Raw genomic sequence first — 24,056 nt, 5'->3', positions numbered from 1 at the left:
ATTTCTAGTTGTCTTCTAGTCAGCTCCTTATTTAATGAATTTCCCCATGAATTAATTATTCTGTTTTTTGCTGAGAAGACACTGCTGGAGTGATGGGCAGGATGGTCTTGTGCTGTAGATCCATGCTGCTCCTCCTCTGCAAATAACTGCTCTAACCAACCCCTTTTCTGTAGCTGTAATTAAAAATTTATCATACTGCCCAAGACCTTGGAAAAAAATCATCCCGAGATTTAGTCTTGAGAAGCTCCTGCATTTCTGCTCTCTTTTAACTGAAGGAAAATCTGTTCTTCGGAATTTAGCATGAAAAATCCCTCGTTGCTGAAGTGCTACACCTTTGTCCCACAGTGTTTCACTGGGAATTCACAGTGGAAAATGCTGGGAAATTATGTGACTTTTAAACTTTTCTTACTAGTAAGATAAATTGAAGTAATAACAGCATCAGCAGGATGCCAAACTAATAACTGGATATGAATGTTCTAAAAAGCAAAATGCTGCCACAGTCAAAGCAGCTGTAACTACAACTCCAAACCGGTGATGCCTCAGGTTTGAGCTTTTCTATTTTTCACGTTCTGTGCTGCTTTAGTCTGTGGGTCTGGGATTTCTATCAGGGGATGGTGAGCTCTGTGCACAGAGCAGGGAGACAAAACAATTCCTGCTCCAGCTGGGCACCAAGGACAAATGATCCAAATCTCAGCCCAGGAGCACAAACAGCGTGGGCTGGAGAGAGAAAAACAAGCAGGGTGGGACTGCCTGGGCTAAAGCTGGAATGGGACAATGAACTCCAAGGTGCCAATGGAGCAGAACTGATCCCAGGGAGAGCCCCCGGGAGCGCTCGTGCATTTTGGGGCCATTTTGGGTCATTTGGGTGCAGCCCTGGCTGGGCTCTGGTGCTGCCCAAGGTGGATCCATGGAGGAGATCCTTTAATAAATCCCGAATTTATTCTGTAGCTCTGCCCAGCCTCTGCTCTAGGGCAGACCTAACAAGGCATCATTGGGGCAAACCCAGTGGATTCCCAGTATTTCAACCACTTGTGCAAAGAAAAAGGTGATAGAAGCTGATTGTTTCTCCAACCCAATTTATTTATTTTTCCTCTTTTTCCCTCCAATAAATGGGTCATTGATAACATTGAGCAACTTCAGGTCATACTGTGCACATCAGGTTTTGCTCTCTCAATTCTAGGAAAGAAAAATGGGGGGGCTCTTCAACCAGGCTGCTTTGTCCAAGTTTCCAGATGCAACAATTGTCTAAAAAAGCTTTTAGCATCGAATTCTGCAACTTGAATTAAAAAAGTCTATTTTCAGAAGTAACTACTGAGACTCTACTGCATCACAATCATTTAGATTGGAAAATACCTCCAATTAAACCTCTAATCTACTGGTTACCTTATAAAATCTGTAAAAATTTAAATATATATATGCATGTATATATATATATGTGTGTATATATATATATATATATATACACATATATATACACATATATATATATACATACATATATCTATATACAGATATAGATGTATGTATGTATATATATACACACATATATATACACATATATATATGTATGTGTATATATATATATATATATATATATATATATATATATATATATATATACACATATATATCTTCTCTGGATTAATTTATATGGATTAAAAAAAAAAAAAGAAAATTTAAATGGCAAATTCAAGCATTCAAAATTTCAGTAAATGAGACATCCAAGACATCCAAGCAGTCTCCAGTGAGACTGTTGTCATCATGTTTGGTAATACATTGTTTAATTACACAAACATTGTTTCCCCACAAGATAAGTTCTTCTTTAGTTGAGGGACTATGTGGTGCTCAGGATTATGAAGTTGTTGAATGATGCTACTTCTATTTTTCCTTATTTTTGATCATTCCCTGGATTAGAAAATAGTAATGCTGTCCTTGACTCAGTTGCTCTGTGTGAGCAGCATCAACAGAGTGCCCAGAATTGATCTGAAAAAAAACAGCTCATTAAGAAGCTGAACTCTGGTGAACTGTAAAAAAAAAAAAAAAAAAATTTAAAAAAAAAAATATATATGCAACAAAATCTGCAGCACTGAAGAAAGGAAAAGCCTTCTCAGCCCTCTGTCAGTTAAATACATTTTTTTAATACTGCTGCTAACAAACAATAATCCTTTGATTTTCCATCCTGAAGATTGCAAAGTTCCTGGCAGCTCCAGTAACTCTTCCAATTTCTATTGCCAGCTATGCCAGTCATAAATCTCACTGGTCTCTTCCACCCCTGTCTCCAGGCTGTTCCTTGTGTCAGATTTTGCCAGAATAAATGCCAGTAATGTCATGAAGCATCCCCCCCTCCTGCCTGAGAAGGCCCCTGTTGTGGTGTTTAATTAGATGGTGCTCTTTGCAGGAATGGAAATTTGAGGCAAAGAGGTGAAAAAAGGGTCACTGGTAATTTATTGTGTGTACCAGGGCTGAGCGAGCTGGTAACTGCAACTCTGTAAACCTGAATAATGAGTTGTGTAGGAGCACTGCAAGATTTGGAACTCCAGGTAGAAAAGGAGAGGAATCTGAATCCTTATCTTTTATCTTCTTGAATCCTCTCAGGAAGTGTAAAACCAGGTCATCTGTCAAGAATTCCCATGGCATTATTACTGGTAAGGAAAGATATAATTCAAAAGCAGCCTCTGAGATGGTTTTCTCTTGCTCCTTTGGGATCACTTAGAACCACAAAGTCCAAACATATAAACTAAGATGTTACTTTAGAGACTTTCACCTTTAAATTTTCTAAAATATTTGCATGCCAGCTCTCTCGGGCTTGCTGCAGGAAGGCTGATTGGCTCATATGTGCCTTTCATATAAAGGAATATCAGCATCAGAGCATACAGGTTTTGAAGTTATCACTGAATTATGGAATGGTTTGTGTTGGAAGGGACCATATAGATCATCTCATTCCCACCCCCTGCCATGGGCAGGGACACCTTCCACTATCCCAGGTTGCTCCAAGCCCTCTCCAAACCTGGCCTTGGGCACTTCCAGGGTTCCAGGGACAGCCACAAAATCTTTGGGCAACCTAGTCCAGTGTTTCATCACCCTCACAGGGAAGAATTTCTGCCTAAGATTTAATCTAACCCTGCCCTCTGGCAGTGTGAGACATTCCCTGTGTGCTGTCCCTCCATGCCCTGGAAATTGTCTCTCTCCAGCTTTCCTGGGGCTCCTCCAGGCCCTGCAAGGCCACCCTGAGCTCAGCCCAAAGCTTCTCCTGTGCAGGGGAACAATCCCAGCTGTGCCAGCCTTTCCTCCCAGCAGAGCTGCTCCATCCCTCTGCTCATCCTGGAGCCTCCTCTGGGCTCTCTGCAGCAGCTCCAGCTCCTCCGGGGCTGGGGCAGGGCTGGGGCAGCTCTGCAGGTGGGATCTCACCTGTGGGGGCACAGAGAGAGACTCTCAATGGAGGAGAAATTTTGGGTATCACCCTTTGTCTGCCTTGCTGCTGATGGCTAATTACTAAATTACTAATTACTGCATGACTAAAGCAGGATTCCTGTTACCATCAGAGCATCTGAAAACAGAGTCTTGTGGGTTACAAACAGCTCAGCTCTGGAGGTGAGGGTATTGATGGGGTTTTGAGGGAGCTGTTTGCCAGCAGGTCCCACATAACCCTGCAGAGGAGGCAGCCTGAAGGAGGAAAAGTTCTGGCACCTCTGTAAGAAGCAGCCCTTGTTGTCCTGGGGAGAAACTGTCCCACCTTTCTGTGCCTGCAGAACCCCGTGGCTCTGGGCAACGATTTTGCACAGCTTCCTTCCAGCAGGAAAATAATCTTGTTTTCTAGTTTAGGGATGAAAGAAAAAGAGGAAAACCCAAAATATAGAGCCCAATAAATCTCCATTTGAGTTCAGGAGGAAAAATGCAGAAGATGGTAATGCTGCAAAATCCATGGATGGCAAAAAGGGGGAGTTCAGTCCTAGCTCTGCTATTCTGTCAAAAGCAAACCCACAGGCTGGCCAGGGGCTTGAAATTTTTGCTGCATCATGAAAAGGATAAACATGAGATTGCTCAAATGAGGCTTCATGACTGATACTCTGTTCCCACACAGGTCTGGAGCAACTTTGGCATTGACTTTTTTACTTGAGCAGGATTTAATTTGCTAAAATAAGAGTTACACTGGCTAGTTTCTTACAGTCTTAGTACCCAGTCCTTATACAAGCTAAAAGGGAGGTGCTAAAGGAGAACTAAATGGTAGGATATTAAAAGGACTAATTCCTTTCTTTATTTTTAATAAATAAGAGAAAATTAAAATCTCCCAAGGTGCTTAATATTGCCTATTACTGTGCATATCCTGAATTCATGACTAATGCACTTTAATTCAGTCACAGGATATGCTTTACACAGTGCAGTGCTGCATTATGTGCTGCACTTCAGATGTTCAAGATCTTAATTTTTTGTCTCTTCAGTATCCCTCACCCAAAAGCTAATGACAAATTCTGTCGTGATGGTATTTTTTATGATACACATAGCTGTGACACATGATAATTTCACAATCATTTTGAGACACCATGTGGTTTCTTTTGACATTTTGTGACAGGCTGTGTTATCAAGCACAATTGTTTGCACAGGAAACAACTGTAGCACGTGGTCCTTGGGACATTATGTTATCTCCTGATAATGATGTCATTAACATGTGTATACTATAATTAATGACTACAAGAGCGATTCATTTGAGTATGGCTTATGAATCCATTTCATCTAAAAAGGGAAAGAAAACCTATAATCATTTGGGCTCAGATCCTGAAAGCTACTTACTTGCAACCTGCTGCAGCTACACTGGGTGACCCGTTAATTGAGGCATATTAACCAAGAAGCATTTATTTCTCAGTTATATTACAGAAGCTTGGATTAGAATCATTATCATAATGATTGTTCTAATAGAGATCAGTGAGGGAAACAGGAACCTAGCAGTGCTCCAAACCCCTTTGTCACCCAATCTCCTACCGAGGGGAGCCAGGAAACAATTACAGTTCATCAGTGTGCACGGTGAAATAATGAAGCTGGAGACGTGGAGAGCAAAGCCTCTGCAGCTCAGGCTGTCCCCTCCTGCTCCTGCAGCCCCAAGACAGAAAACACTCTCCTTACATCCTTGTCTGCATGGAAAGCAGGCTGTCACAGGCAGTTTACACATGTGAAGCATTTTTATGTAAGAATCACAGAATTAAAGAGTGGTTTTGTTGGTCTTAAAGATCATCCAGTGCCACCCTGCCATGGCAGGGACACCTTGCACTCTCCCAGGCTGCTCCAAGCCCAGTGTCCAATCTGCCCTTGGACACTTCCAGGGATGGGACAGCTTCTCTGGGTACCCTATGCCAGGGCCTCACCAACCTCACAGTAAAAAATTTCTTTCTCAAGTCTAACTCATTTTTCCCCTGTTCCATTTTGAAGCAATTCCCTATTGTCCTGTCACTCCAGTTCCTGATGAATTGTCCCTCTCTGGCTTCCTCGTAGATTTTTGCTGCTATATTTTTACCAATATATTTGATGGTTCAATGTCTTGATATAAGTCCTGCCATGGTTAAGGTGTAATGTCACCACAAACTCAATTCTTCTCACTGCTTAGAGCTTCCCAAGAAAATAAGATATATTCAGACTGCCAAAATTTGCTTGCAAACCTGATAATCCACTCTTCTCCCTTAAGGCTAAACAAATTGCAGATAGATATTTTTGTGTTGTTTGGATTTTCAGAAGGTTCTATTTGAACGTGCAAAATATTTTCAGGGAGATGTTTGCATGCAGGAGCAGCCAAACAAAAATAGCTGTGAGTGAATAAAATTTCAACCTGCCACAGATGCAGTACTCAGGAAAGCTGCCTACAAGGTGTCTACAGAAATTATGAGACTGGATCCTTGGGAAGATGCTTGAAAATTGTCTTTGTGCAGAAAAGCTACAACTGGTGAAAGCTGGATCATGCTGGATCCTCCAGAACAATTAAAAAAGGGCAGGAGGAAGCCAGGGAAACATGGGCTGAGCTGCTCCTCCCAAAGCTTAAATTCTGAATGGGGTTCAAATGCACAGAGCTCTATCTGGGCTTTTCCAGAATAGAGGTGGTGGGGTATTTTCCTGCCAAACAGAATCACCAAACTGGTTTTGGGGTTTTTTGTTTTGTTTTGTTTTGTTTTGTTTTTTGAGAGATGTTGCTGCATTCTGTTGGCTCCTTCTCTCTTTTATGGACAGCAGTCCAGAGGACCCAGCACACCCCTCCTGTCCAGGTGTTTCAGAACTATGCAAAGTCAATCTCTGTGACTTAAACTGCTTTTTACATATAATTTTCATACAATCACCATATGGATTATGAGTATTTGCACCAATAATTATTTATATGCAACATTAACTTTGCTCTGGGATTTGAAACACTAAACAGGTGTGTACTTAGTAGCCTTTCGTACATTTAACCTCCAGAATAATCATCACTGGATTTACTTCAGTGTGCACTAGATTTTTTTAGCTAAAGTAAATAAAATAACTATGTGTATTTTCATGATGTAAGCTACAAAATATATGTGAGCTTTTAAAAGTCAAGAAATGCAAAGTCAGAATTTAAGGACTAGTAAATTAGATCAATAATTTCAAAAATAGTAAATTGGAGCAATGTTAACAACAGCCAATGTAAGAGACATAACAAAGGAGTTAACATGCAGAAATGCCTCTCTCTACCTTAAAAATATGTTTTTTTCTGTATTTGTATATGCATGTTCCATACGTGTACTGTTGGATTTTAAAAATACTGCAATTATATTAAAAATAAGCAAAGTATGATTATTCCTCCTAAAGCTCCTGATTCAGAACTAAATGTACTTTTTCTTCCATGCAAAAAATAAGAACTGGAAAACCTAATCTTGCTTTAGAGGAACCTTATATGAATCAATGTTTACAATTCCAATATTATTTAATTTTTAATTACATTATTTTTGTAATTGTTTCTTGTAACATCCTTTATAATAACGTCTGAAAAGAGAGGGAAGGGAAGGGAAGGGAAGGGAAGGGAAGGGAAGGGAAGGGAAGGGAAGGGAAGGGAAGGGAAGGGAAGGGAAGGGAAGGGAAGGGAAGGGAAGGGAAGGGAAGGGAAGGGAAGGGAAGGGAAGGGAAGGGAAGGGAAGGGAAGGGAAGGGAAGGGAAGGGAAGGGAAGGGAAGGGAAGGGAAGGGAAGGGAAGGGAAGGGAAGGGAAGGGAAGGGAAGGGAAGGGGGAAGGGAAGGGAAGGGAAGGGAAGGGAAGGGAAGGGAAGGGAAGGGAAGGGAAGGGAAGGGAAGGGAAGGGAAGGGAAGGGAAAGGTAAAATTTGATTTAAAGCAAACAGAAAATTTTCTTCTCGAGATCATTATTTCCATAATGATAAATGTGCCTGTTGAGGTATCCAATGGTACTTGGGGAAGAAAAAAATCCACTTGTTTTATGGGGAGAGACAAAAAAGGGTACAGATACCCCTGACTCAAACCAGTTGGATGGTTGATAACACTTAATATAGTCTGACTTCTCCTTTTCTGGGTATGAAAGCAATTGATGCTCGTGTGAGAGTGCAGCTCCTCAAGGTCACTCACATCTCAGCATCTTTGAAATGCCCCCCTGGGTTAGTTTACATCACTCTGCATGAGAGATAGGCTGAGCTGCCTTGGTATCAGCAAGTTGGGAGTATGTGGCAGATCCCTTAAAAGCACTCAAACTCCTGTGCCTTCTGAGCTAAAATATCCTTGGATTGCTCCAAGTTAAACCCCTGCTGCTTCCAAGCTCCTGCATTTCACAGGTTCAGCTTGCTCAAACTCAAGAGCTGAAGCAAAATTTGCTTCAGGCTTATGTTTTGGGCTTCATCTGTCTGTTCTTTTATCTCCTGCTTTTGGAAATAATTGTAACGATGCTGCAAAAAGTCAATTCTTGCTCCAGAAACAGCATCCATATGACAGGTTTAGAGTTATACAGCTAAGCCATGACGCCATTGGAATAAACTGAAATAATCAGCAGATGAATAAATAATCTGGAGTTTGGACAAGATCTAAGGAACTTCTTGGGAAAAGCAGCATACTGGATGTGTATTTTAATATTTACAAGCACATTTGTAACATCTGAAGGGCTTGCTGGGTGTCAGCAAGGCCATGGTAACTGCCCAGGTTTACAAGCCTGCCCCACAGCAAATGAGAGGAAATTCAACCTCCTTAATTCTCAGGTAATTACTCTGCCTACGCCCATGCTCAGCAGCCACTGGGACACCCAGCACAGCCCAGCAGCTGCCAAGCCACTGCTTTGTACATTTGAGCCCCCTCATTCAGAAGACAGACTGATTTATTCTGCTCCTGGGCCTTGACAGGTGAAATAAGCAGATAACAGGGGGTAAAAGCAGATCACAGCCAAGGAAAAAACCATCCTATCCAAGCTAAATAGTGCTTGTGCCAGCCTTCTCCTGCTGGCCAGGTTGTTCTCTCCTTTCTCCGTTTTTCAACACCTCTTTAAGCATTTCTGGGAGGTCTTCCACACTGAGAGGTTTAAGAACCCAAAGGGAGAGAGTTAACACCTCTGTGCAATGCATTATCTTCATCAGATATGCAAATAAAACTCACAAGTCTTCCTTCACAGCTCTCTCCATTGGGAAGCTCCCTGAAATAGGACTGGGAACATCCATTGATGCTACAGGGAATCAGCAAAAACTCCTGAGGGCACCCAGGGATTTCTCCTGCACAAAAATCTCTCCTCACTGGTTAGGTGCATTCCCATTTTCCTTAAAAGCCAGGCACTTCATTTAGCTCTTATTTAAATCTCAGACCTGGGCATTTAGCAAGTGGTAATTGGATTTTCCACAACAATATGCAACCACTTATGGAAAGTCTGTTCTCCCTTATTTCAGCTCGGCAAGTCACCACTTAAAAATCTGATAGCAGGAGATTTGCCTTGCTCAGAGTGTGGGTTTATGGCTGTTAGTGCATGGCAAGGAGCCAGCTCCTTCCAGTTGTAAATGCAGCATTTAGGTTGCATTGCAAAGTAAGACAAAAGTACAGCAGAGTGCTGCTTTCTTGCAGAGCACTCACAGTAATAGGCACTTATTTTAAAAGCCAGTTTTGAGATAAGACTGCAGAAATAAGATCCTGCTGCACTATTGTGTGTGTACCTGTGGGCAATTAACCCAAATCAATGGCTAGTAATTAAAAGCCAGGAAAAAGAATCATCTAACAGATGCTCCTTCTACTGCTCTGATGATTTGCAAGAAAATGGACTTATGCAATAGCTCTATTTTCTGTATCTTTCTGATTTTGTGATCACAAGTTTATACCATCTCAATTTCAGAAATGACATTAGATCCTTTGAATCCTTTGCAAGGAAGGAAGTGGAAGCAAGAGAACAGGATTGTTTCTCGGGTCATATCTATCAATATGGCAAGTGTATTCATAGAAAAAATGTTCCTGTTAGGTCACTGATGATGTGATTTTAGAGTTTATTTTAACTAATATGGGAAAAGTTCAGGATGGGGAAACAGAACAGAGAGAACTTGTAGTGCTGACTGAAAGCCAGGCCATTGACTTTGCTGCTTTACCATTCATTCCCAAAGGATTACAACATTTGCTGGAGGACTTTCTCTTGAAAGTTTAAGCCAAATTTGAAGACAACAACAACAAAACCCCCAACCTAAACCAAATCTAAACAACATATATTTAATTTCCTAAATAGCCATCCTCTTTGCTAAGCATCCTTCAGCAGATCACTGATTACATGAAAGACAACTGTGTCCCCACTACTTCTATAAATCCGGGCTCTGATGAAAAAAATGGCTGTAGGAGCATAATATTTAAGATGCATTTTTTTGGTTGAATCTGACTTTGGGGATTAAATGTCACCAAATCACCAACAGAACCCAAGCCATTCAATGATTCTGTATTTCTGTGTTGTGAGTGCTCACACATTCATGCACGTGGACCCAGAAATATTGGTAATTGAGGCCTTTAATTTCCATAGATCAAACACAGCAAGAGATCTTTCACAGCCTAGTAGCATTTTTTTGCAAAATTATATCTAGGAAATCTCACCAGAAGTTTCATTTGTAAAAGAGTTTAAATATCAATGCCAATCCCTGCACACACTGGGCTGCTCCCATCACCTGAGAACACATCACCCTGTACAAGGGAATTTTAAAGGAAAAAACCTCTTTCACAAGTCAAGAATAGTGGTTGGAGCTATAAAATTTATTCCCTCTCTGAAAGATCATTTCTCCTTTCTGAATTTGGTGCTGTGCTCACCTACATCTATAAAATTACAAAACATTGCTTTCCCAGGGCAGGAATTTGTCCAGGTGGAAGTTAAACACCAAATTATTGATGACAGAGAATCTAAAATGATTGTCACAAAGATATGCAACTGCCTGGACAACCCAGTTCCTACATGATCAAATATTCCAACTCAGGACTGGAAAAGAAAACAAAAATTGGATGTAAGAATAATTATTCTTTGGCCTAATGGAGACAGTTAAAAAAAATGGATGGGGTTAGATTAATCATAAGTAATTAGGCCAACAGTGAGAGCTCATTCTTTCATTATCTCCTGGTTTGACAGACCAAATCGATTCATTCCTCAGCCCTGCAGGATTCTAATAAGATTTATCTAAAAATGGAGCCATGCTTCTTTGCTTCTTTAGTTATCTATACTGTGAGGCCACTCAGAAATCAATTGTTATGGCCATAAGTGGACATTTCCTTTTTTTTTTTTTTTTTCTCTCAAGACAGATAAAAGCAACATATTCAGATTTGTTCAAGCATCTCATACCCTACAAATATTTGAATGTGCAGTAGGGTGGGAGCTCACATGCACTGGGTGAATCCCAATGGTCAGGGAGGGCATGGGGTGAAGGAAAGAGATTGCTGAAAGAAAATCTGCATTTGCAAACCCTTTCTTCTGCCTTAAATTACCCTGAGTGCATCATCTTCAGCTTGCAGGCAGCTCTTCTTCCCACTTTGCATTTCTAATCCTTTTGTGAGCCCCCCCAGATATGAACTTAATTTGTGTTTATGTTGATTATCACAGACTCTATGCACTGTTCTCACACTGAGCACCAATGTAAGATTCTAGCAGAGAAATGCGAACAAAACCACCACGCAATTTTTGGAAAACTATTTTTAAGATGAAAAGAAAGTACTACAAAAAAAAAAAAAAAAAAAAAAAAAGACTCTTTATGTTTGAAGGCAAAATTGCTTTCCTTAAAAAAAGCTTAAAGTTGCACTGATGGAAGCAGCTGTAAAAGATCATCTTTGTCTGATAGTGACATGTGATACTATCTTTTAAAAGAAATAAACTCTAATCAAAAGCATAAAATATTTGCATATAAACTACCTTTTTTGCAGTTTTCTTTTGCTGCAGGAGAATTATACAGAAAAATGTAACTGATGTGGCATCTGTGTCATTTGATACTCAAATGTAGCTTATATTCTACATATTTCTTCAGATATTGTGAAATCATTTTTACTATTTTTGTTATAACTCACTATAGGTTTTCTTTCTTCAAATCAAAGATAAGGATAAACAATATTAATAAATAAATAAATAAAAACTGTAAAGAATTATGATGCAGGTCCTATGACAGCATTCAATAATTTTAAAAAGAGTGAATAACCTTTTGAAATGTAAGGTTTTTACTGGGAAAGACAGTAGGTAAGTCATTCAAAGTGCAGAAGAAGCTGATATATAAGAAGAAATATAATTTAAGACTCTGCCCTCTATTTTGGCTGTTCACAGAGCATTCTGCAGATCCTAAACTCATTTAAAATATTAATGAGGGGTTCTGAGGCTTTGTCCTGCTGGGACAGGGTTACTTTCTAAATGAGATGTACCTTAAAGCTGGCAAGACTGACACAGACAAAAAGAGATGAGGGAAAATGAAATGGGAAAGGAAAAGGGAAAGGGAAAGGAAAAGGAAAAGGAAAAGGAAAAGGAAAAGGAAAAGGAAAAGGAAAAGGAAAAGGAAAAGGAAAAGGAAAAGGAAAAGGAAAAGGAAAGGAAAAAGGAAAAGGAAAAGGAAAAGGAAAAGAACAGTTCTGTAAGAGCTACCTTTTCTGAAGTGGAAATAGTCACGTGTACTGCACATGCCCACTAATTTAATTTACATCCCACAATTGCTTTACAATGCTCTCTTGGTTTAAGTTTATTTAATCTTTGTTAGCAAGACATAGACCCAACTTTTGATGACACTGCAAATATAAAAATAATCTGCAATAGATCCTGCATTCACTTCCTCCCCCAGAAGCCAATATTAAACCCATCAAACACACTGCAAAAAACTCCCACCACACAAATGAAACTAATGTATTCACAGCAGCATTTGTACTTTAAAATATTACTCAGAAAAATTAGTAGGTTTCACAGCATGAGAATCCAGGTAAATGTACAGATCTAAGTATTAAATAATAGTAAATATTCAAGAAAAATCAAAACTGTAAACTTCTATCCATGCTGCATTTGAAACCCACTTGATTCAGATAAACAGTAAACATCAACACTCCATTGTGGGCATGGTTAGTGATTAGTCATTACTCCTGTACCACGAGAATTGAAGGAAAAAAGAAGTAACTTAGGAGAACATTGTCCTAACACTATTTGTATTAGCACCTATTTTGTGCAGCTGACTTTGAGATTTAGAAACACTTTGTAATTTTGAGAAAACATCAGAAATAAATATATTTGAAGAATTTTTATTTTGTAAGAGTCGTGTGTTCTGACACAAATTTCTGGAATAAATGTCCAAATGCAATTATTGTGTTCTTCTCAGCACAGCAGGGCCAGGAGCTCCTGGAGCTGAGCAAGGGCCTGGAGCAGCTCCGGGCCCAGGAAAGGCTGAGGGAGCTGGGGCTGCTCAGCCTGGAGAGAGCCCCAGTGAGAGGGGCCTGAGCCTTGTGTGTCCCTGTGTGTCCCTGTGTGTCCCTGTGTGTCCCTGTGTGTCCACGGCTGTCCCTGGGTGTCCCTGTGTGTCCCTGGCTGTCCCTGTGTGCAGGAGGTCAGAGCAGCCCCAGGCTCTGCCCCAGGCCCAGCGATGGCCCCAGAGCCACGGGCAGGGGCTGAGCCCAGCAATTCCCTGCACAGGAGGCACAACTTCTGCCCTGGGCAGAAAAATTGTGAACAAGACTCAAGGAAAAGGCCTGAAGCTGAGCCAGGGGAGGTTCAGGCTGGAGATCAGGGAAAGGTTCTTCCCCCACAGGGTGCTGGGGCACTGAAGAGGCTCCCCAGGGCAGTGGTCATGGCCCCAAGCCTGCCAAGAAGCTCAAAAAGCGTTTGGACAACATTCTCAGGCACAGGGTGTGACTCTTGTGCTGCCCTGTGGTTGGACTGGATCATCCTTGTGGGTCCCTTCCAGCTCAGGATATTCTGTGATTCTATATGATTCTAAACCACCAGTAAGAATAATTCCCAGAATATTTCCTTCCAGTTTAGAACATTTTGGGATTATCACTTATTGCATTTGAGCGCCATAGGTTTTGAAGAATCGTGCCAAATACAATATACTGACATTTGTACTTTCTCAGTGATGGTTATTTTGAATGGATTATCTATCTGGCTGGTATCAATCCCTGCCACATCACCACCTCAGCTGAAGGATTAGATCAGATTTTATTTTCAAGTCTTGTTTCAGCAGTGTTCAGAGACACAGGAGCTGCAGCCTTTGATCTGAAATGATCTCTGTGGCACAATTTTCTGACCACAGCTGGCCAAACCTGGGCACAGAGTTCATTGCAATCTGAGAGCCACATAATGCCTCTGAATAAAGTGGTAATTTAACAGAACACAAGAAATATTAATGTTGAGGAAGGACAGTATGCTAAAATATCTGTGGTATTTATAGTACTAATCTCTTCAAGAAAGGGAGAAAATAAAACAGCAGCTTCTGAATCCCATCCCTTATGAGACTTTCAAAAAACCACAAAGATATGAAGGCATTTGAAAGACTAAATTGTTACAATTTTCTTAAACTGATTATTTATCAGGAAAGCCTCAACAGTCTGAATCCAGTATGATAATCTCCCCAGAAAGAAAACTTCAGAAAATGAACCTCACCCATGCTCCCTTTTGAATGTTGCCATTTGGGCATCAAAAAGCTGAGAGAGACAGCTTATTTGGGCAAAAAAAAAAAAAAAAAAAAAAAAAAAAAGCAATAAATATGATAGTGTTAATGCAGCAGACTCTGTGTGCACTTTGTGGGGGAAAAAATCTGTTTCACCTTTCTGCTGGAAACATTGCTGTGCAACCAGCCTTGAAGAACAGAAAAAGGGCTGCTATATTGTTCAAAACATATTTATTAAAAAAAGAAAAGAAAAAGAAAGAGAGAGAGGTTCTTACCTCTCCTCTTCTCCTTAAATGAGAGCATTGCAAAGATTTGCATACAAACCCACTTGAGTATTTTTGCTGCAGCACATCTGGCAATTATCTTACAAGAGAATTGCCACGGGCTTGGCGTTACCGCGAGGAGCGGAGAGCATCCGAAGGCACGGGAGAAAAGGGATATTCCAGCCTTCTACCAGCTACCTTGAACATACTTCATGTTTAATTTCCCTCTGTTGCCAGAGGCGCTGTGTTGTTATGACAGCTGATCTGCCATGGAATAGCTGTAAAGGAAAATCAACAAAGGATCGCTCCAGCGATTCTTGGCGCAATTTATCGGCGCTCGCGTCTGGCGGCTGCCGCTGCCTGTCGGGGTAATGACACATGATGGGTGATTAAAGTGCAAGTCCCTAAATCAAAGCTGTGCCAGCAGTTTGAAGAGGCAGAGAACAGCATTTAGACCCCCGTTCCTCTCTCGTTGTGGGAGGACCTCATTAGGGAAAGAAATGGGATGTTTTGTTAACAAGAGGGAGTGCTTGCATCCGGGGAGATCTCTTGTGGTTCCAGGATTCACTAATGGTGTCTTTTAGACTCTGCATTTCATGGAAATAAACAATTAGAGTAATGAAAATAAGCAATTAGGGTCTTAGGATCATGGAACACTTTGGGTTGGAATGGACCTTAAAGATCATCGAGTTCCAAATGCCCTGCTGTAGGTAGGGACAAAAAATTAAAGCATAAAGGGCATTAAGTTCGTCACCACTGACTTGGAGTTGGGCAGTTTAGTCACAATCTCATGTTTAACACAGTTTTTACCTTTGATTACCTATAAATTGGTGGTAAAAGAGGGAGAGAACTGCCTGTCATGAGGGTAAGGGCAAAGGTGGGCAAGGGCAGCTCACCAGCTCAGCAGAAAGGACTGATTCGGGCATGAGAGTAGCTGCAATTCAAGGAAATTATTTTTTGTTTTCCTTGCCTTTGTCCCACTCCCTCATTCTCAGAATACATGCAAGCCATCTAGCTAGTGATTTTTACCAATTTTGTCTAAATTTTTCCATTTCATGAAAGTGTACCCTACTTGAGATAACTGCAAAATAAGGATGAAGAATCAAATAAATGAGAAATCCTTTTTTTAAAAAAAAAGATGGCAGAATGTCAGAAGAAGAAATCAGTAAACCAGGGCACACAAAAAGAGAAGGGAGCTTTTGTCTTGTTTTGTTTTTCTACAGAAAATAGTATTTACAGACCATGGGACTGTGAGAAAAATGGAGCAAAGAAAGATTAAGAAATATCAAAATAACTGGGTTCAGGTGAATTTGACATAGCATTATTGCTGTCCTTCTTATAAGTGTTTTTTGGAGGTATTAAAGACAGAGATTTTAAGCTTTCTTTGCCACATATCATGGATAATCTATCTTTGCACATGTAGAACAGGCAATGCCACCCTTACTGACACCGTGTAGGATACATGCATTTTAATGAGAAATTGGCTTTTTATACACAAACAAAAGTAGCAGTCGGACTGATCTCAACATTCCTGTGCTCTCAGCAAGGAATTATTTTCCCAAAGACTAAAATGAGCATTTAGAGGCACCCTGGTGAGCAGAGCACAGTGAGTTCTCCATCACAGCTTGCTGGTTTTGCTGCTGGTGTCGCAGAAGAGCAAACTCTGGTCATATGGAAATTGTCCCTTTATCCTGCCTGGATAAAGCTTCACAGGCAGAGCTTTCCATCCATCTCAATAAACAAATGCTGCAGTGCTTCAGCCATATGGTGGAACAACTGTTAGCTTGCAGAGGAGAAAAGAACTCCACGCCACTCAGTCTCCATCCAGAAGCATCTTCTGGGTTTATTTGTGTTTGTAACCAATGTTATATTTTATTTCTTTTGCAGTAGCCCATGTGATTGAGGTCTCTTTGAGTTGTCTGAAGATGGTGAGGAACAAATCTGGCCTGGAGGAGGTCATGGTCAACATGGGCAAGCAGTAGAGTAAGAGAGGCAGGGGCAGCAGAAACACGACGTGGTGCAGGAACAGCCTCCACGCTTTACCAGTTTTACCAGGCTGCCTTTCCCCAGAAGCCTCTTCTCCTGTTATTCCATCAGTTCTTGTCATAGGCAACAATTTTTAAAGGTGTTTCCTTTTGGTTCTTTTTTTTTTTAGAAATAGCCTAAGTGGTGAAACTTGGCATTGAAAGAATTAGCTGGGATTAGCGTATTCCTGCTGGAAGGAGCTGTGGATCTGACTGACAGCTTTAGGTTTATGTATTAAACACATATAATGCCAATAGCTAAGAAGCATATTTGAGGGGAAAGTGAATGAAGCAATTCTTTTTTCTTGGCAGACAGGATTTGTTGGAAATGTTTTGATGATCAGATTAAAACTTGTGAGGCTCCACACTGTCACAAAAAGAAGTGATAGATTTAAGAAGGGGCAGGGCTAACATGGTTGCCTCCAACAGATTATTTACACAGGAACATGCATGCCTTAATGCAAACTTGCTTTTCAGGAGGTAATTTTTTCAGGATACCATTCTATCACATTATATACAGCCCCTAAAGTGGAATTAGGAAATGTGACATTTATTCAGATGAAGGCAGGCAGTCTGTTTTAAGCAGTCATCTCTTCCCCTGTGACTCCCAGGCAACCTTTAAATAATTTTAGTTCTTCCCTTCATGTTAAAAGCTCATTATCCTTTATAGAAATTCTTCAGAAGTCTTCTCATCCCAAGCACTAGGAGTCATTTCTCAAGACAGCACTAGATTCCTTGTTCCAGATCTCTCATAACTTTTTATTATTGTGTGTCTTAGTGAATATGGAATTTGGGAACTACTAATCCTTGAATCACAAGAAGAAAAAAATTCACTGGTCATGATTTTTATGTCCATTCCTTGAAAAGCAAGTGAGTAGGATAATAGCTGCTAAATGAAAATTTTCTGCCCTGTGGTTCCTGATTCAGCATTGATGCTGACAGCTTGCTCTTTTCACATTTCTGATGGTATTCCTGAAACCTCCCTTCCTCTCTTTCTTTTTTCTTTCCTTTTTTCTTTTTTTTTCCTTTTTCTTTGCATTCCCTTCTCATGCAATCTCCCATTTGCATGAGAATTTGGATCAGCTCCTCTGACACCAGGGTGTCACTCAACAATCACTGAGGCACTAGATAAATGTATATTTGGAATTATTACAATTACCCCCTTAGCACTATAGGTCTTATTAAGCAAGCCAAGCTGGTTTATAGCTTGACATGGGTTTTTACTAAGAAAAAAAATCCATCCACTTTAGAGGTAGCAAGTAATGGAAACAGATTAAATCAATTTTCATCCTGAACTACTGAAACAAAAAAAACTCCTACTCTTGTTTGACAAAAAAAGGTCAACATCCTTTTTGTTTAGATACAGGTGACAATGGAAATTCTGGAGAAGTAAAGCATCAGCTGATTTAAGAGATTTTTGAATAAGATCTATGAAAGGTAGAACTTTATCCAGCAGAGTTACTAACAGAGTAGATAAAAACTTCTATCAGACAGGGAGGAGAAGAATCTCCTGTGCACGAGTGGGTTTATTTCCAAGTTCAGGGATGCCATCAGGGATTAGCACCTGCATGCATGAGGTATTTGTGGCACAAGGAACAAGAAGTGAAGGAATTAGGTGTAAAGGGATTGCTGCCATGTTTTTCTTTCTGAGGGCCAGTCTAATTTCACGATCAGTGACCAAATCCATCTAAACTCTGCTTTTTCTATCAGATTTGAGCTACTACTCTTGGATAACCCATAAATAGACTAAGGAAGGTGGGAAGGCAATTTGCACAAGGAAACCACAAAAATATGCATCATTAATAATCCTTGTTTATGTTCTGAGAGCTGTTTCTTACTTACCAACTCTGTCACCCAGAAACAACTGCATGGGCCAGGTCTCACCCTCTACCTCTGCCTAAAGAAGGCACTTAGGGTGACCTTGTGGAGAAGGATCAACCAATCAAGAATACCATGAGTTTCATGAAGGAAGACCAAGGTTTTTTATCTAGAAGAGGACTAAACTTGAGGACCAAGGTCCAGGAACAGGATCCTGAATAACCACACAGAAAGAGGAAACAGTGAATGATGAGAGAGATGAAAGGCAAATCCAAGCCCTCACTTTGGAGTCAGTCCACCTGACTAGATGCAAATATCATGAGGCACAACCATGCCACAAGAACAGGGGATCCAGCCATAATGCAGCTCATTTCACCAGAGCATCTTGTCCCTAAAGCTCTGTCCCTTCCACGCCCACCCTAGCACCCTGCAAGTGCTCTGGAGTGGACTGGTGTCAGTGTGGGTGTGTGAGGGGCACAGGCTGCTCCCTGTTGTCTCAGAGCCAGAGGGGTTTTCATTAGATTCAAACAGCAGCTGGCTCCCCAGGGAAGCTCCTGCTCTCATTTGATAAGGGATGCTCTTTTATCACACATGAAACTGCATGCAGTGATCAGACAAGCAGCGTGCACGGCTGCCAAGCAGAGAGAAGCTGGCTCTCGGTAGAATATTACAGCAGTGCCTTGCTCCTGCAAGTGAAGATTGGCCCAAAACCAGCCAGTTCTGCAAACCACAGAAGCTGGAACTTCTACCAGCCCACAGAAAAAATGTCCAATTCATATATTTGCTGGAGGGGTCATCATGTTGTTTTTTAGAAGATAAAGTCACTATGGTAAATTAGAGTGGAGGGGACATCTGAGATATTGGGGCTTGCAAATGTTTGACACTCTTAAAATAACTTAGCTATTAATTCTCAACAACAAACAACACCCCTCAACCTGAACAGTAATGGTCTAAAGTGCACTCTCCAATAGAGAATAAATTATATTTTCCTTCCTTTCTGGAAAAAAAAAAATCTTTTTACTTTCAAGGGCAGAACTTTTTCAAGGTAATTGGCATCCCAGAACTTCAAAGCATTCTGTAAATCTTCAGAAACCCTACGAACATGAAAGTACATAGCATGGTAACCTCCTTCAATACTGGTCTGACAGGTCATCTAGGAACATTTGGCACACTGATGTGTTAATAGTCTCTTTTTTTTCTCTAGTGAGAGAAATGATATTATCTCTAAACCTTTTTTTTTCCATTATATTTCCTGTATTTCCTAAACTGTGTTGATGCTTCTAGGAATTATAGCTAACATGCACTTGAAAACTGGACTGCTTTTGTCTCTTGTGCCTTGAAAGTACAGATAGGTTGAACTTGTGCAAGTAGATGGATTTTCCAAATTAGATGGTAATTTCCAAAACTTACCTGGCTAAGTGAAAAATAGCTATTGTGGCTCTATCTGTAAAAGATTATGTTGTAATATCTTGTGGTATCTACCTATAGTAATTGTACCTATAGTTTCCATCTATGATAAATTGAGAATTGATAAATTATCTTTTTAATCCACATTTCCTTCAGCTTTTGAGATTTATGACAATTTCTGTGAGCGTTTCTCCTTTGTTATTTTTTTTTTGGTACCCCTGAACAACTTTCTTATTTTCCCTTCATGACTCAGGGATAGCTTTCAGACCTGGTACAAATTTACTTTCCTTCCTCTACCAAACAAAGGCTTTTATTAACCATCCTAACTTCTAGGTCTTACCACACGCAGCTGAAAGCCAAAATTAAATCAAAAACCAGCAAACCCGATCTCTTCCATCCCAACCCCCTTCCCTCCAAACTAAGGATGCAGTAAAGCCTTTTTTCACTCAATGGCAATATCTGGATCACAGAGAAGCGTTTCAGTTCTTACTTTTAACAGTGAGGTACATGGACTTGCTGACGTCTGCTCCCACATCATTGCTGACCTTGCAGAGGTAGTATCCACTGTCTTCTTCCAGCACATGTTTGATCAGCAAGGAGCCGTTTGTGAGCAGCTGGATCCGACCGTTCAGCGCGATCGGCTGGAACTGGGGAACCCCGGCACCTGCAGCAAGAAACCCATGGAGAATGGTTAAAAAGCATCTCATGTTTTATTTTTAACAAGGGATAAGGTACAGCTTCCTGTTCTTAGAGGCTCAGTGCAGTGAAAATGGCTTTTGACGTCATCAGAATGACACAGGGTGGTTTGTTCTTGTCTTAGGCTGGGGCTGTGTGTGCTCTACTTCCATCTGTCAGAGGTGGGGCAGTTCTCTGCGGCTCATTGGACATGTTTTTCTTATCTCTCCCACAACCAATCCTCCCTCCAGGAGATTTCTTCTGTCCGTGGGCCATTAATTATTAATTATCTTCTGTTCATGGCCAGTGAGTGTCCCTGCATGGCTGAGAAAATTCCATCATCCCATGGGGAGATGCTCTGCCCAGGGGAGGAGCCAAACATTCCTACCTGGATACAATCTGACCTGGGAACAGCACAGCAGCCTTTGCCCCCTGCATTCTCAGAGGAGCAGCTTTCTTCCCACTGCATTCCCAGAGGAGCAGCTTTCTTCCCCACTGCATTCCCAGAGGAGCCCAGGCCCATCTCCCCCAGCCCTGGAGCTCCAGAGGAAAACTCCCCCCTTGTGCAGGATCCTGCTCCAGCAGAAGCACAGCTGGCACTGCAGGAGGGCTGAGCCACCCTGGGATGGGACTGCTGCCACCTCCCTGACCCACAGGGGGTCAGGGCATGGTCTGACTCTGGCAGTGGTTTTTCGTTTTGTACTATTAAATTTGTATTTCTTTTTAGTTTTCCTAGTACAGAATTGTTATTCCTACTCTCATATCTTTGCCTGAGAGCCCCTTAATTTCAAAATTGTAATAATTAGAAGGGAGGAGTTTACTTTTCCATTTCAGGGAAGGCTCATGCCTTCCTTAGCCAATACCTGTCTTTTCAAACCAAGACAGTTATCCAAACTGAATTCATTGCGTGAAAAGAAGGAATGCAGCAGCAGCAATACTTTGCCCATATTAAAGGGGCAAAAGAAGCACAAAGCAGAAGAATCAGGAAGGGGGAGAGAGGAAATGAAGATTTTCAGCCCTTTCATGGGTGAAAAGGCACATTTGTTGTACATTTAGAGGCTGATGAATTATTGACAATTACAGCTGAACAGTCATGGCAGTATGCATCCCTAATGCAAACAGCAAATGAATTTCTTATGACTGAGAGGGATGTTTGCTGTAGTAAACATGGCACACTCAGGGGACCTCTAGGCCCTTGTTTATGAAACCCTGGATAACATGGAAAACCACATCAGTGACTGTTCCTCTTGTTTCCTGCTACAGCTGATGGATTGGTGACACAAAAAAATCTCTGTTCTGACATGTTTGCAGCGAGGATTTATTGAGACTATTAAAAAAACCCTCCAAAAATACCTAAAACCCCCAAATGAAACAAATAAAAAACCAAAAGCTCAGACCACTGATCAGACATTTTTGGCAGCACTGTAAAAATGGGAGGTCCATAAAAACAGGAAGCTAAAGATTTTTTTATTAAGTTTTAAGAAAAAAAAAAATCTACCTTTCCTTGGAAATAAGACACTGAGTAATTTAGGGAACAGGAAACAGAATCCTGCTATACTGTCACCAGAAGTTCAGGTTCCTTCAACATTAAAGACTACCTAAATGTATATTAAAATACATATCTTGTTAAAAAAAAGGCTTTTACAGACTACTTTGGCATCAGGAAATGGGATTTTTCAGGAAAGTCAAAAGGTGCTCTTCAATGGAATTTTCTTATACACTTTCTGTACACAAAGTTAATATCTGTCAGCATTAATCACTATAAACAGTTGGCTGAGTCAACGCAGAAGGAAATATGGTGAATAAATATTATGTGGTATTATTTAGTGTGACGTGGTGAGCTAGAATGAATACAACATTTAGAATATTAGAAAAAAAAAAAAAACAGACATGCATATCAAAAGCACTTCTAGTCCTAGAAGAGTTTGCTTTGGGAACTTATGGCTACACTGAAGGCCTGGTGATCAATATTATGAACTTAAAAATGTAAAAATGATTATGTTTTCTTACAAAATTCAGCTGCCATTGATGATTTTCCCCCTATTTTAGTCCTATGCATGTCCCAGTTTTCCTTTTGTCAGTTATTTTTCTTGAACAAGAAATTTTTTCTGTCATTTAGCTGGAATGCACATTTATGCTTTATTAACTGTAGATGCCTGCCATTGATTGCCCACTCACTTTGTGTGTTCCTTCACATGAAAAATTGTGAGAACAATTTAGTGTTCACAGAAAGGAAAGGGCTGATACTCCTGAGGAAATCTACTGGAAAAACTGGAAAAAAAATCTGTGCAGCAGTTTGCAGATTTCTTAATCTGCACACATGTTTTTACTGCTATTGCAGCCTAAGTCATTCCTGAGCAGGAGAGAATCTTATCCCATACATCTGTGTGGATGAGTCTGAAAGGGGATTTATCCAACTATTCTATGATTCCACCATTCCAAGATGGGTTATTTATCTCCTCACAGTTAATTACAACTCATCTAGCTTGGCTTGTGCTCCTTCAGCCCACAAACAGAAAAAAACATAATTACCTCTTTGTGTCCTATATTCAGAATTAAAATCCCACATACCAGTGAGATTATTGGAATTTGGAATTCTGCACCCTTACAACAAACCATAATTTATCAATAAGAGCACAAATAGTCTTTCATATTAACTTTTCTCACACTCTTTTTTCTTCAAATACAATTTGGACTTAGATCCTAAGAAAACCAAAAATGGCATGAAGCATTACATAAAGATTTCTTCTCAACAGCACCTCCTTTTGTTTTTTGAGGCATGAACTTGTTTAGATTGGGTACAGAGATTGCAGAAAATGTTTTTTTTTTGCTAAAACCTACCAGAAGACAGCTGGCCAGAAGACACAATCTATCAGGCAGCCCGTTTGAACTAAAAAGCAGTCAATTTCCTATGGTTACTGAGGGTCAAGTGGGACCACTTTTAATGCTCTGTTACACGAGGAGAAAATGTTAAAGCGTTATGTAAAGCTCATACTGAATTACTGCTTATGTTAATGCTACCTGACCTTCCTTCTTTGCTGAAAAGATGTGATTGGTCATGTTATCACAAACTTTGAAGTAGGGGGGGGAAAAAGCAGCCAAATGCTGCCAGTGAACCTTGTTGGTTGTTTCAATTAAAGCCGTGTCTGTTCTCTCCCAGCCATTCCTTTCATCCCTTGCCTGCTGAGCTGACAGGCACAGCCAAAACGTCTCCAGGGCAGAGCAAAAGTCCATCCAGCTCAGCCTTGTGTGGGACAATGACCAGCACTTTGTGCTGGGGTGTTGGAACCCTGGCTGCTGAGAATTTGAGACTTTCTGTGCTGCCAGGCACTGACCCCCAAGAGAACACTGCATTGACCTGAGGCCGTGGAGAAGCTTCCAAAATTCAATAATAAAACTGAGATTAGAGGTATGGAGTTTGAATAGAAGTGTTTGATATCACAGGGTGGAAACTCAGAGTCTAAAGGTTTAGAATGCAGGAATAGATATAGAGCAAGAGTGAGGTTTTAGGGCAGAGGCTGCTCCTTCTTCACCTCCTTCTCCATGGGTTTGGGTGGTTTTGTGTAATTGGATAAAAAAGTCCCCATTGAGGGCACGAGTGGTTGGGTATTGGATTAAAAGTGAAAATAATTGACGTGTCATTTCTTAATTGGACAGTTTATCCTTAAAAGGCCTTGGAGAGAGAGACATGGAGCTCCATTTTTAGTTTGTTGAAGTGCTGCAGAATTCAGAGTTTGTGAGACTGTAACAGAGATAAAAACTGATAAACATCTGAGTCCCAACAAGAAATACCCTCTCACATATTTAATCCT

The 24,056-nt window shown here is 40.6% G+C and overlaps 1 protein-coding gene across 3 annotated transcripts in view; it reads right to left on the bottom strand.

Annotated features, from left to right (window-relative positions):
* DSCAM (DS cell adhesion molecule) overlaps nt 1-24,056 on the bottom strand; it is a 462,695-nt gene that overhangs the window by 125,113 nt on the left and 313,526 nt on the right. For all 3 annotated transcript variants that reach the window (XR_012058288.1, XM_030283877.4, XM_072935734.1), the window contains exon 11: nt 20,060-20,233. Coding sequence is in view for 2 of the 3 variants with exons in the window: in XM_030283877.4 (XP_030139737.1) it covers nt 20,060-20,233 (174 nt within the window). In the remaining variant the exon portion in view is untranslated. The remainder of the gene's footprint in view (nt 1-20,059; nt 20,234-24,056) is intronic.

The sequence above is a fragment of the Taeniopygia guttata genome, chromosome 1, assembly GCF_048771995.1.
Source record: "Taeniopygia guttata chromosome 1, bTaeGut7.mat, whole genome shotgun sequence".
Lineage (NCBI taxonomy): Eukaryota > Metazoa > Chordata > Aves > Passeriformes > Estrildidae > Taeniopygia > Taeniopygia guttata.
Note: the sequence above shows the minus strand (reverse complement) of the source record. Positions and strands in the feature narration are given on the sequence as shown.